At 33.9% G+C, this 14,313-nt stretch overlaps 1 protein-coding gene across 1 annotated transcript; it reads right to left on the bottom strand.

Moving 5' to 3' along the window:
• Positions 1 to 7,559: 7,559 nt before the first annotated feature.
• LOC116021639 (pentatricopeptide repeat-containing protein At3g18020-like) lies at positions 7,560 to 14,057 on the bottom strand. The gene is given in 5 exon segments (XM_031262093.1): positions 7,560 to 9,527; positions 9,529 to 9,876; positions 10,056 to 10,096; positions 11,519 to 11,634; positions 13,827 to 14,057. Coding segments are annotated over 2 exon segments (2,091 nt in total). The 5' UTR covers positions 9,859 to 9,876; positions 10,056 to 10,096; positions 11,519 to 11,634; positions 13,827 to 14,057; the 3' UTR covers positions 7,560 to 7,766.
• Between the last annotated feature and the right edge of the window lie 256 nt (positions 14,058 to 14,313).

Raw genomic sequence — 14,313 nt, 5'->3', positions numbered from 1 at the left:
GAATAGAGTAGTCTTCCACCTCGACTTCCATCCTATTCAGAGCTCATCGGAGCCCACAGAGGCCCACGCTATACTGCATCTGATAAAGTACACAATGAAGTGTAGTTAGCGCGACGGCTAAGTAAGGATATCCACGATCACTCGAAAATAAACAAAGGTTTCAAAAAATAGTTTTCAGTAATAGCAAGGCAAGATAACATTACCCATCAATCGCAATCGACCTGCAAACATTCTAACAACAAGCAGTTTCACTTATCCTCGGTAATTCAAACATATAACACGTTCATTAATTCACCGTGGGGTACACAACTCCCACCTCTAATGTTAGGACATCTTACGGTTAGCTCTCACACCTTGCCCGTGAAGTACACAGCTCCCAACTTAAATTCACCCGTGGGAACACATCACCCACCTTTAATTCGTACCTGGGGAACACATCACCCATCTTTAAGTAACACGTGGGGCACATCACCCACCTTTGACTCGTACATGGGGAACACATCACCCATCCTTAATTATCACGTGGGGAACACATCACCCATCTTTGATTCGTACACGGGACACACACGGGAACAATCACTTCGACATCACCCGTCTTTAATTAACACGTGGGGAACACATCACCCACTTTAAGTCACACGAACTCCATAGCCAAAACTCACTCAAGTATATCCTCCCAACCCGCATACTTAGGTTAGTATTAGTCACATCACAGAAAATCCAAGCATAGGAGTCATAATAATTTCCAAAGCACAAATATTTCCCAAATTCGTAAAATATACAAATATAATATTTTGCCTTCAAAACATTCACCCGGATGCCCGTAGGCTTTCAAAACGTCACAACACTCAAGGTTAAAAACATCGGGGAAAACCGGGTCAAGAACAAGTCGAAAACGAGTCCGCGTCGCGCGGACTCGCGACTGGCCGCACCAGCGGACGCACGTCCGGACCGCGTCCGCTGGTTCGGCGGGCTGTGCCGAAGGCTGGGCGCCTACGGACGCGCAGCGGACGCGGTCGCGGCGTCCAGCCTCGCTGTCGGAGGTTTCTGCTGGCGACACTCGAAAGATCGGGCCGGTAAAAATAGTTCCCGAACTCTTTTTCACTTGAAATTTTTATGGTAGAACCCTAACTCATAGTACTTGATGTCCATAAAAAGTTTTGGTCATATAGGTCCACGAATTAACACAGAAAATTACCTTTTTGCCCTTGGTCCGAAATATTCTTCTCACTGGACCAGTTTTGGAGAAATGAGCAAAAACCATACTTACACTACTCCGATCATTATGAAATTTTTATGTAGGTTCTAAACGTGTTGATCTACATGTCTACAAAATTTGGAGTCAAAATGCCTTACCAATTTTTCCCAATAATTTTCGAAAGTCACTGCTGGAAACTAGTTTGGTTTTTACTCAATAATTTCACAAGTATAAATTATATGGGCATGAATACAACCTATACATGCATAAAATAGCTGTAACATGTATATTAGAATTTACCAAAAATCAAAGTAAGGATTTTGAAGCCAATTTATAGATCCATAACATAACACATAATTATCACGTAAAAATTCCTAACCGTGTAATTTCCTAGCAATTGTTTATATTCAAGTGATTGAGCCAACTTAAGGGATTCCTTACCTTTGTAGAAGACTTTTAAAACTTAAAAGTTGATGATGCCTTCCTTGGAGTTCTTCACCCAAAAATCCTAAAGATGTCACCATAACAACCATATTTTCATGTATTAACATTAACACTTAAGTTCTAGAGATGAATGAACCATCAAAGCTTAAAGTCTTACCTAGACTTGGTCACTTGAGTGGAGAAAATGAGTGGAAGTTCTAGATCACAAGTGAAAGACTTGAACAATTTTCTTCTTCTTCTACCTTAGTGTGTTTTCGAAAATGGGATGAAGAGAGGAGAGAGATGATCATAAATGTTTGGCTTGGAATGGAAGTCACAAGTACTAATGCACCATACCCCTTATGTCACAACATTAAATGGCTCAATCTAGACTAAGATTTGGGTTTTGCCACTTGTCTATCACCTCATGAATCCCTTATGAAGATATTAATCTAATTGGCCAGTTTATGCTTAAATCAGATGAATGTTCGGAGGATTATAACTTAATTCGGGAAAATTCTAATACCAAAATTATCGTAAAAATATTCCCGTCGCAAATCACCAATTTTGGAAATTTTCCGGTAATTCGCCAAATCTAGGTTCAGAGTCCGTAACAATTTATCCCTTACAGTCCATTTAAGATTTTTTCTTGAACTAACTAGAAATTCAGGCTTAATCGTATGATACTTAATAATCCCAATTCTAGAAAATTCGAACTGAATCTATATCCTTAAAATTTCTCGGTTCGAGACCGGTACGTAGTTCGCAGCTTATTGATAACTAATCCAAAAATTATTTTCGAGCACCAAACAGTCTTCTCTTAAATGTCATAGCTAAAAAAATTTTACATCAATATTCTCGAACCTTAACTTTGTCGAAAAAACCGAGGGGTTACAGGCTGGGTTCAAAGTAAGACCAGAGATCGCTAATAAGTGTTATTCAAAGGTAGAGACTCGGAGTAGATGTAATGCAATGTGTCAATTTGATGTGGATTTGAATGGGAAGTGGGTTGTTACCAAACATGTAAAGGAGCATAACCATGAGTTGTGTCTGTTATCCACAAGTTATATGCTTAGGTCGCATATAAATGTTTCTGTGAATCAGTTGACATACTTAAAAGACATGAAGAAGAGTGAAGTTCCCTTATTTGATGGTATTAGGCTTTTAAAACACCAGTCCGGAGGTTCACCATTTGTTAGCTTTACTGCTAGGGATGCTTACAATATCGTGTTTTTAGATTCGGTGAAGCATTTAAATGGGATTGATTCTAACACTTTTGATTGAGATATTTAGGAAGAGACAATTGAATGAGTATGATTTCTTTTTTTATTTTGAAGTTGATGATGATGCAAGGTTGTGTAGCTTTTTTTGGAGGGATGCACAAATGAAGGCAGATTATCGGTTGTTTGGTGATTTGGTAGTACATGTTACAACACATCGTACCATTAGGTATGATATGATTTGTGGTCCATTTGTAGGTATGAATCACCACTGCAAGAACGTCATGTTTGGTTGTGGTTTTTTTGCTAAATGAGATGATAAAATCCTTCGTTTGGTTATTCAAAACATTTCTACGGTCGATGGATGGTAGGTGCCCACAAACAATAATGACTGATCAGTGTTCTGCCATGGCTGCTGCAATCACGCAAGTCTTTCCTAATTCAAACCATAGGCTCTGTATTTGGCACATTGGGGATAATTCGAAGAAGCACATCAAAGGATTGAGAAATCAGAAGGTTTCGTAGAGTTATTCAATTTTATGTTAAAGTATACTGATACAGAAGTTGAATTTGAATTTTACTAGACCAGGTGTGTTTTGCAACTTTTGGGTCGGTTTCTGTCAGGGTCGAGTGTAAAAACCCGAAAGTATAACACTTTTCAAAAAATCTTTAAATTTTAAATATTAAGAAAGAAAATTCTAGGAATAAACCCAAAATTATAAATCCATTCCAAAAAATAATAATAATAAAAAAGCATGACAATAATTACAAGATTCTATATGACAACCGTAAAACTAGTAAATTACAATTACGAGACAAAAATTAAATAAAACATAGTGAAATATGATTGGGGGTGATGCCAATCATCTAGTACATTTAGTTTGCTCCCCATTTGAATAAGCAAAAATTGATCCAATGTTCTTTCACCAATGTTCTGCTATTCATTTGTCTTCTTCTAATTAGGACCTACAACAATAAAAGATAATTTAGTTCTAATTATGATAAGATACTATACTTACAAACAAACATACCAAAAATTATGGCATAGCATAAGCAATGAACCTAAAACATAATAGTGAGTTAGTACCAATGTAACACAAAGAGTCAAAAATCAAAGACTATCAAAGGAAAAAAATTATTATTTCTCACATCAAATCTCCATACACCAATTTTAACACGCAACCATAGTCTTTAATAATGTTTAATATTTTTTAGGAACTTACATTGTTAAACTTACAGAACATGAAGAAATAAACACTAAAATTTGGTAAACTTTCTTAATTTTACCAACTAACAATTTAAAACAATTAGATTATGAAGTGTTTAAACCCTAAACTAATACACATAATTACAATTCACAACAAACATTCTACATAAATTAATACGCATAATTACACACAAACTGATACACATAACTCCTATATTACTATATTAGGCACACAAATTAAACTATTTAAAATCAAACATACACAAACTATCAAAAATAAAACACAAACTCTATTTAAAATCAAACACACAAATTATGCACACACTATTTAACTCATATCTTTACTCATGAAAAGAAAACAAAATGTATTTTGTATGTTAAAAAAATGTTACTATTTTATTACTTTCCCAAATCTTTTATAATATATACATAACTACATAAGTCACAAATTTTCTAAAAATGTTAAAAATAACTTTTCAGTAAAAAAATCTAAAAAAAGTTAATTAAACTTTTCAATATATGAACTTATGAAGTATGAACATCTATTCCTAAACATAAAAGAAAAAAAAGTATAGAACTATTCAGCAACAAATACAACAAATTCTAGAATACACAAAAACACATACATTGACATATGGAAAAATTTTTCTGCAAAAAAAAATAATTATAAACAAATCTTTGGCAAGAATACAAAAGGGAAATTAAAAAAAAAAACTATTAAGGATTTCATTTTCTGAAGAAAAAAAAAACAAACAAATAAAGTAAATGTTATCTGTTAGATTATCATGGGCCACAAGCTTTGGCAGCTACCTTTGAGTAGCGGGCTGGTGGACGACGATCACAACTCACAAGTCTAGTTGAAGCCCCAAAGGAGATCTAAGGTTTCTTAAATAGAGAGTTGAGAGAATGAGTGATTAAGAGGTCAGAGGCGACTCAAAGTTCAAGCGAGAGAGGGACTCATTGGGAGTGACTAAGTAACTAAAGCAAAGGCGAGACTTGAGAGAGTGGAGGGGGGAGAGCTAGAGACGCCAGGGTGAGAAGGGGAGCCGCGGAGAGTGTGTGAGATGTGAGAGACGGAGACTAGAGAAGGTGAGAGTCTGAGAGACACAGAGAGTGAGGGATGAGATCTGAGATATAGAGAGAGTAAAGTGGAGAGGGCAAGTCACGAGAGAGAAACAGAGAAAGAAGAGAGGGGAAGAAGTGAGAATGAAAGGGAGCAGAAGATGAAGAGAATTGTCTAACCCTAAATTTTTGTTTAATATCCCATTTTAGAGGATATTTTTTATTCTCATATACTTAAATCATTATTACAAGCCATAAATATAAGTGTAAATGCAACTGAAATAACTTTTGCAATCCTCAAGACTAATATCAAATACACACAAATTTATATAAACCTACAACACTATAAATAAGTCCTCACAATTCAATATACGGAGAGTAGAGCAAAATGGTGGAGATGCTTATGGCACGTCGAGAAAGCATTCACGAGGAGGAAAATGACATTTGCTTGAAGATTAAGCATCTAATACAGAACACCTCCACATTTGGTAAAGCTCTGTATTATCATCTTCACTGTCCCTTTTGTGTACCTGAAACTCCACAATGTGCTAAAAAATGCAGCTATTATGTAGCACACTCTGTACAAAAATTACAGTATTACACAGAGTACAAAAGCTTATGAATTTATGGTTTACTATAGCATAGTGGGAAAAAAAAATTACTCTAACCTTATAGCAAAATTTTGCAGTGCTATATTCTTATTCTTTTTTCAATATCTGGGAATGGTGAAACTTGAGGCTCAGCAATAATAAAAGACAAAAAAAAAAAAAAAAAAAAGGCAAGATGTTTTCAAGGTATGTATGCAGTTTCATCAAATTCAATGTTCTGAATCCTCTAATCCTGTAATAACTAAATATTACAATTTTTTTCAAAATTAAATGAATTCTAATATATAGTTAGTTCCGTGTTTATATATGATACTAGTTTTTCACGCGCGAATGAGATAATACCCAATGCTTATTTTTAAATAAGTATTTCAAAATATATAAATGCAAGATTATATAGGAGATGTTCATGCATACATAATTGAATGTTGAATTTGTTTATTTGAATTGGTAATTCAAAGTTTATGAATGTAAGATAATATATGAAAGATTGCTTATAATTGTCACTAAAATAAATGTTTACAATTTTGTAAAAACGCTAATCTAAATACTTAGTCTAAAAATGATAGTATAAACAAATACAACTTTTTCATTTAAATTTCTCTAAGTCTTTTTAATTCTCTTTCGGATAGTATTGTTATTGTCTTTATCTTCAGTACTTGTTTTTTTTTAAAATTTATTTATTGGTATTTGGTAATGTATGTGTCATGTGCAATTGAGTTATTGTGGTAATATAGAGGACAGTGTCATGCAATGGGATTAAAATGTAGGAAGTTGTGGATTTGTCTCGTTGTGTTTGTATATATGACTGAAATCTTAGTTGTACTATGAACTCTTGATTTTGCAAGCGCCTATTGATAAATTAAGAAATTCAAGGAAAAATATAAATCTAAACAATCTGAACCATCCATTTGATTTAATAATTTGCCCGTCATTTTTTCCACCCATTATAGGCCTAACTTTATTTATTTATTTTTTTGGCTCTTATAAGTATAGTAAATAGTAGATGTATCATTTAGCTCATATGTGTACAATTCTTCAATTCAGATTTAGTTTATTAACAATTATGCAATATCTGCTCATTTAACGCGTATAATATTTTTATTTACTTATTCGTTTCAAGTATATTGTCTTGACTTTAAATTGGTTGTTCAATGATATGGATATGCATGTGCAATTCCTACTTTGGAATATGGTTTTTTTCATCGTTGTGATGTTATAAGTTACTAGTATTTTCACCCATACGTTGCACGAAATGAATTTGTTATAATATTTTAAGAATAATATGGATATTCATGTGCAATTCCTAGTTTGGAATATGGTTTTTTTCATCGTTGTGCTGTTATAAGGTATTTACTGTTTTTTTTTTTGAGAGTATAAGGTATTTAGTGTTATTACTATATTCTTCTTTTATATATATATATATATATGTGTGTGTGTGTGTGTGTGCGCGCGCGCGCGTGTGTGTGTATTTGTGATTATGTTGGCCTAAAATTAGATTTGTTGTATTTTTCTCTTTGTAATTTTTCTTCAATTCGCAGTTTATTTATACTTTGATAGGGCCTCACTTATTTACCAGCACAGGCCACCCAAATCAAAAAAATGGCCCTGGTTCTGTGGGAGTTAGTTAGGGAGGCTGAAGTTTTTGTAAGTTTATTGAAAAGAAATGTTCTTCAAAATAAATTTTTTTTTTTAAGATTTATTTTTTAAAGTTTTTGTGCATCATAGAAAACGAAATTACTTAATACTTTAACGTTGAGAATATAACATTGTCACACAATCTGAATATATTTAATTAAATAAAAAATGAAAAAATGAGAAGGAAAAAAAAAAGCAAACCATTTCTTCACAGAATTATTGAAAGTACATTAATAAATTCAAGAACAGAATTATCCGGGGTGCCTATTAAATTAATGGACTAAAATGTTTTAGTGTTTACTTTTTAGTTATAATTAATTACTACATTACATTCATGTGCTGATCTTTCTAAAGTCTAATATAGGAAATCAACCGTACAGAGATTACACTGACCTGCAAATTCTTGCACTGATTCAATTCACTAGTGGTTCTTGGGATTGCAGGGTTAAATCCTCAGAGTCACAGAATTGCATTCCTCTTTTTCGATGCAATTTATCCAGAACTCTCCATGTTACAGCATCTGGAGCAAGCCCATTCTTCCTCATTTCTCCAAGAATCTGATATGCTTCTTTCTTCAACCCTAACCTGCAAGCACCATCAATGACAATGTTGTAATTCACATGGCACAGAGTAACCCCACAGTCTACCAACTCATATAAGAAGTCACAGGCTTCTTCTACTCTTCCTGAGCGGCAGAGCCCTTTAAGAATGGCAGAATACACGTAGTTGTCGTGAACTCTTGATGGCCATACAATATCATCCCAGAAGCGTTTAGCTTCATCTATTCGCTTTGACTCGAATAACCCATCAATTATAATAGTGTAAGTTGTGCAATCAGCAGCAATGTCGTGGCTGATCATGCAGTTGAACATCTCCATGGCATCATCAGCCCTATGCATCTTGAAGAGCCCGTGGAGAGTAGTGTTGTAGGTCACAACACCAAGAGTAATGCCGTTCATAGGCATTGTATTACGTAATAAATGTAGAGCTTCTTCATCCCTCCCAACTTCCAGCAAACCACCAACGACTGTCGTATAGGTCACTACATCAGGGGTACAAAACTTCCCACTCATCATATCTTGCAGCACCTTGAGAGCCTCTTCAACTCTTCCCATTTTGCAGAAACCATTGATCACGGTATTAAGGGTTATAAGATCAGGTTGGCATTGTGTTTGAAGCATGGTAACAAGTGTGTTCAACAGCTCGGTTGGATTATTAGTAAGACAAATAGCTTTTAGATATATATTGTAAATCCTAGTTCTATCTACAACTTTCTTATTTAGCATGATATTCAGAACATTCTTCGCCTTGTCAAGATCAGATACAGAACAAAGACCCTCTATCAAGAGATTGTAGGTGAACTCAGAGGGAGAGTATCCAAACTGAATCCCTTCTTCTAATAGTTGATAAGCCCTGAAAAAGTCACATTCTCTGCAAATTCCATGTACTATTGTATTATACGCTTCTAAGCTTGGCTTGAATCCTCTCTTTTTCATTATATAAATGATTCTAGCACCCCCATTGTACCTCCCATACCTACAAAGTGAATCAATCATTTGACTATAAGCAAACTCTTCAACTACACACTTTCCTTGAGGCATATCTTCTGCAATCCTAAAAACTTCATGGAACAACCCTTCTCTACATATACAATCAATCACGTTAGAAAATGCTGCAGTATTAACATGCATATCCTCCTCACCAATCATTACCTCCCAAAGATTCCCAATCAATGCTTTTCCCTTCTCAATGTCCCTCTTTCTAAGGACCCCGCGAATTAAAATACTGTAGGTAAATGCATTAGGACTCACTCCACGCTCAGACATTTCATCGAACAGATTCCAAGCGTCACCAATTTCCCCGACTCCACAGTAACCATTGATCAGAGTCGTGTACGGAACAACGTTGGGGCAGTGCCCTTTGTTTCTCATTTCAAGGAACACCTGGTGCGCATCTCTAGGCCTTGATAAAGCGCAAAATTGATCCATCAAACGGTTGTAGTTCATCAAAGAAGGTACAAACTCAGGTTTTTGGCGAAATAAAGCGCGAATAACATGCAGGGTTGATTCAGGGCTCCGCGAATGGAGCAAGCGAGCAATGATAACATTGCAAGTGCTCTCATTCACGTTAGAATGGGTGGAAACAGCAAGAAAGAACCGGCGGTGAGCTTCGGGGGAAGCGGCGAGCATCACACAGAGCATTGATAATGCTACTAAGATTGAGGGAATCGGGGCGGTAGCCATAGAGACGGAGTTGATCGAAGAGGCGAAGAGCTTCGTCGACATTGTGGTCAAAAGCGCAGAGTTTGTGGATTTTCCTAGTCCAGTAGGCTATGTTTGTAACAGTGTGTTGATCAATTTCGAGTTCCCGGCCTTGTTGTTCTTCTTCTGCTTCTTTGAAATGGTTGGTGGTGTGGAAGATGCACGGGAGTGGGGAGCTGGAAAGAGATCGAATGCAGCAGCAGGCTATGGAAGACGATGTTGACGAGAATTTGCGTAAACACATTTGTGCATGTTATGTTGCCTACAAGGGTTTTGTACTTTTAGTCACATTTATAGAAAAGAAAAAACTAATTAAATGGTGAATTTTTTTTTTCTTTTTGAGATAAAAGACTTAATGCATTAAATTATCAAAAAGACAATCAACAAGGAAATGAGGAGGGGTGTAAAACCACTCCCTACAAAAAATGCAGATTTACTTACTTTCTTACTTGGTCATAATGAGATTTCTTTGAAGATAAGTTCTGTTGGTCACAGGAATTCAAATAAGCATTCATTTGAATACATGACAAATGAATTAATGTACATAAATTTAGAATGCTAAGAAAATATTATTAACCACAAAGAAGGGTATGTATACCAAAATGATTTTACTTGCACCATAGTTGTGTGTATGGATAAATGATAAGACTTCCAGCAAATGAACGATGGGTATGAGTACCCGATAACAAAATTGAGTAATCTAGATCTATATCTATATCTATATATCTATATATATATATAAAAGCCACAAGATTCTGGAAACTAAAAAAAATTTCATTTTCTCGCCCAGTCAAAACTACGTAGTTTTGATGAATTTTTAAAATTATTAGTACAAATCAGATTAACAGTATGAATGCATTTATTGTGTTCACATTTACTGCAACAAACAAAGCATGCTTACAAATTCCAATAACTACAATTTTTTGAAATGCAAATAACTTTTACAATCTACAAGACTAACATTAATTACTTACAGATGAATTTAAAATTCAAAATCACAATTTACATCTAAATCAACAGTATAAATAGATCTCATATCACAACCAATACTACTAACTTTATTTCTGAATTAGATGTAGAGATGCCAGAAGCTCAACCAGAGAGGAAACACCCCAAGGGAAAGCATACACACACAAAAGCCATGGTCCTTGATGATGAGGATAGTTCGTTCCTTACTAATAGGGCTGCTTTGTACTTGGAGATGATGGAAAGGTATATACTTTTTTTTTTAAAAGATATGAATCATATCAAATAGAGAAACATGTTGATGATCACATAACAATTTGAATAGAAAATAGTATAGTAAGATTCAAGCCCAATGTAAAAATTTTTATTAAATCAGATTCAAGACCCTTGAAGTTCAAAGAGTTTCAATGCAGCTGATAAGCCTGCCTGGAAGCATTGCTAGCTTCTAACAAAAAGATGATGAATGCAGAAAGGCCTTGCTCAGCAACAAATTAGCAAACATGCGCTGCATCCTTGCTACTTGAAAGGTATACACTTTAATTTGCAATTGCATCCTTGCTACTTGAAAGGTATACACTTTAATTTGCAATTTTTGGTGTTTTTAAAACGATTTCTGTTGATTTTTTTATCTCAGGTCCTATTCATTTTGAAGCAAAGCAAAGGGAGATCCCGGTAATATCCATGGCCTTAATTTTTTATTTTATTTTTTTGGGAGGGGCTGCCTTCCAATTCCATCCCCATGATTTAAAATTTAAAAAATAGGTATGAACAAAGTAGCCACCAAATATGCATATATAAACTGAATAAGTCAAAAAACATCTGGAAAAAAATTTCGGATTTACCAATCTGCTTGGATTTGATTTTGTTTTAAATGTGAAAAATGTATATAAAATCTAATTGTTTCTAACAAAGCTTTAAGGAAGACAGTTGAATGATACCTCATCTGCAAGAATGCCACTCTTCAGAATCTGTTCAATTTGATCTTTCAAAGGAGGCCCATTCAACTGAAGGATTTGCTTCAACAAGAAAGCTCTTGGATCATTTCAAATATTACCTGTATATCATCATTAAACATAAGAGGTGTAGTACAATACTTTGTAAGCAGATCAAAAGCATTGAGGTTAGCAGAAATGAGAGATGTTGTATAGAAGTAGTGCATTATGCAACAATAATAATGTATAAATAGAAAATATAATACGATATATGGGTGTTCTAGGTATTTATTGCCAAATATGTTCTTAATCTGTTATGAACAAACTTACAGTTCCTAATTATGGATATGCTATGAAGAATCTACATATGTTTGTCAACACTCCAGAAACGTGATTTGTAGCTATGTAATCAGGAAAATAAAGTAGTAGAGAATTCAGTTCTGGAAATGGTAATCAAAAACCAAAGAACAAATACTAAATTAAATCTTATTCCTATAATATTATTGAGAAAAAAATGATAGAATCATTACTTCTATACAAGTATGGAACTTAAAATAAGATAGTCATAGATTAAAGTAAAAACCACACTGTGACTAAATATATTGTTATTTGTAATAACATAAAAGTGAACAAGATTTCATTTTAATCTTATGTTTTGGATTGCTATAATTTAAACAAATAAGTAAAATGACTTTTCACATTGATGCTTTTTTTTTTCTTTCTAATAATAGAAATTTCTCATAAAAGGAAAAAAAAAGTATAATATGCAGAGAAAATGAGAAAATGAAATAGAATTTGCAAAATTTTATTTGCAAATTAAAAATAGAGTATTTTAGAGAAAGCAACAAACAGTTTTGTGAAATGTGCTAAGTTCAATAAACACTCTGTTTAAATTATAAATAAAAAACTATTAAAAATAAATTTGAAAAACAGGATCTCCCCATGAGAGAAAGAACTCAACAAAATAATTCAACTAATGTCAGATATCAAGCTAAGGGTCATATCAGACTTAAATTTGGAAGGTAAGCTATTGGATAATAAATTACCTATGCACAATACTAGAGCTGTAATTTAAAAACAGTGTCATTGTTTGAAACTTTAACTCAGTTTATGTGAACTTCTTACAGACAGCAAGAACCAAATAATATGTAAAAGTAAAGAGGACAAGTAATTTAAACAGAAAAAGGATAATTACACTTAAATCTGAAAAAGGTAATACATAAGTAAACCTACAAGTAGTTTGAAATTTGGTGTTTGCTGGAAATTAAGAATATCTGTCCAAACACACATAACCAAAGAGTTGTGTATAACTTGATTCTGAGACCAATCTAAGAGAACATAAAAGCAATAGTCTTCCAATGATAGGAAACCTTTAAAGGTTAATCTCTAAAGATAGCGCATAGTACGGTTGCTCAAGTGCAAAATTTAAGTAATTGAATATACAAATTACCAATTCAAATTACTAAGGGGAAGAACAATCACTGCTCGCTCGCTCATATATCTCATCTTATAATTATTGCTTTCAGTTTCGAGATTATTCAATTACATTCAGATGAGCATTGTCTCATCTAATTTTTAGAGGATCATTGTTTCTAATATCATCTCAATTAGTTTAGATTAACAGTCCTTTTAAAGCAGTTAGAGACTATTAGGAATCAACTACCCAATTAACTTATCATGTCCAAATACTTAGCTGGGTACTCATACAGGGTCCAGAGGTAATAAAATTGTTAAACAAATAAGACAGCCATAGCAAGATCCATAGCAAAATCAGAGTAATATATATGACAGCAGTTTAGGTCTAAGTGAATGTGACTGGCTTTTCATAGCAAATATGCAACAACAATAGCAAAATCCTGGATAGTACATGAATTCGTAGCAAAAACAAATAAGAAGCAGTAGAACTTTTAGATTACAAATTATGGAACAGCTAACAATGCTATGATAAAAAACAATTTAGGAAAATACTTATGTAGGTTGGGATTCAAAATCCTGTCCTATGATAACTCCAACTGAAGCTTCAATTCCCAACCTAGATGAAGGAAATATTACAAATAGCGTTAAAAGGATCTAAGAAAACATAGATTTTTGCATAAAAAAAATTGATCAATATTTTTGAGGAATTCAAATTCAAATACGAACTTAACTATACAATTTAAACCCTTAATTACTACAGAATAACATAGATAAATCACAAAATCAACAATATAACACCATATCAGATAAATACAAAGGAAGCTAAAGGTGAGGAGAGGCAAAAAATTGAATACATGAAAAAAAATTGAGAAAATTGAAATCAAAGATGCATATTTACACAGTGGTGAGGGGAGGCCGTGGCTAGACCGGCGGGACGCGGCTGGAGCCTGGACTGGCGACCGACGATGGAGCTCGGACTACGTGACGGCGACTTGAAGCTTTAGCGTGAGGGCGGTGTGGCGAGGGACGGCAGTGACTCCGGTGAGGTAAGGAACTGAGACGCAGATGGACAGATGGAGTGATAGACTGCAGATCGGCTGAAGGATTGAGGGAGTGAGGGAGTGAGGAGGAAAAAAAAAAAAAACAGAGGGCGTCAGAGTGTGAGACTGAGAAAAATAAAGGGGAGATTAGGGTTTGCACTCCAGATGTCATAATATATATATATATATTATATATATATATATATATATATATATATATATATATATATATATATATATATTAATGTATATGTATACTCCTAAATTGTTATATTATTTGGAGAAGATTTAACTTTTAATGTTCCATTATTTGTATGATTAGTAATTTTATAAAATTGTAATATC

The sequence above is a fragment of the Ipomoea triloba genome, chromosome 6, assembly GCF_003576645.1.
Source record: "Ipomoea triloba cultivar NCNSP0323 chromosome 6, ASM357664v1".
NCBI lineage: Eukaryota > Viridiplantae > Streptophyta > Magnoliopsida > Solanales > Convolvulaceae > Ipomoea > Ipomoea triloba.
This window is presented reverse-complemented; position numbering and strand designations above follow the sequence as displayed.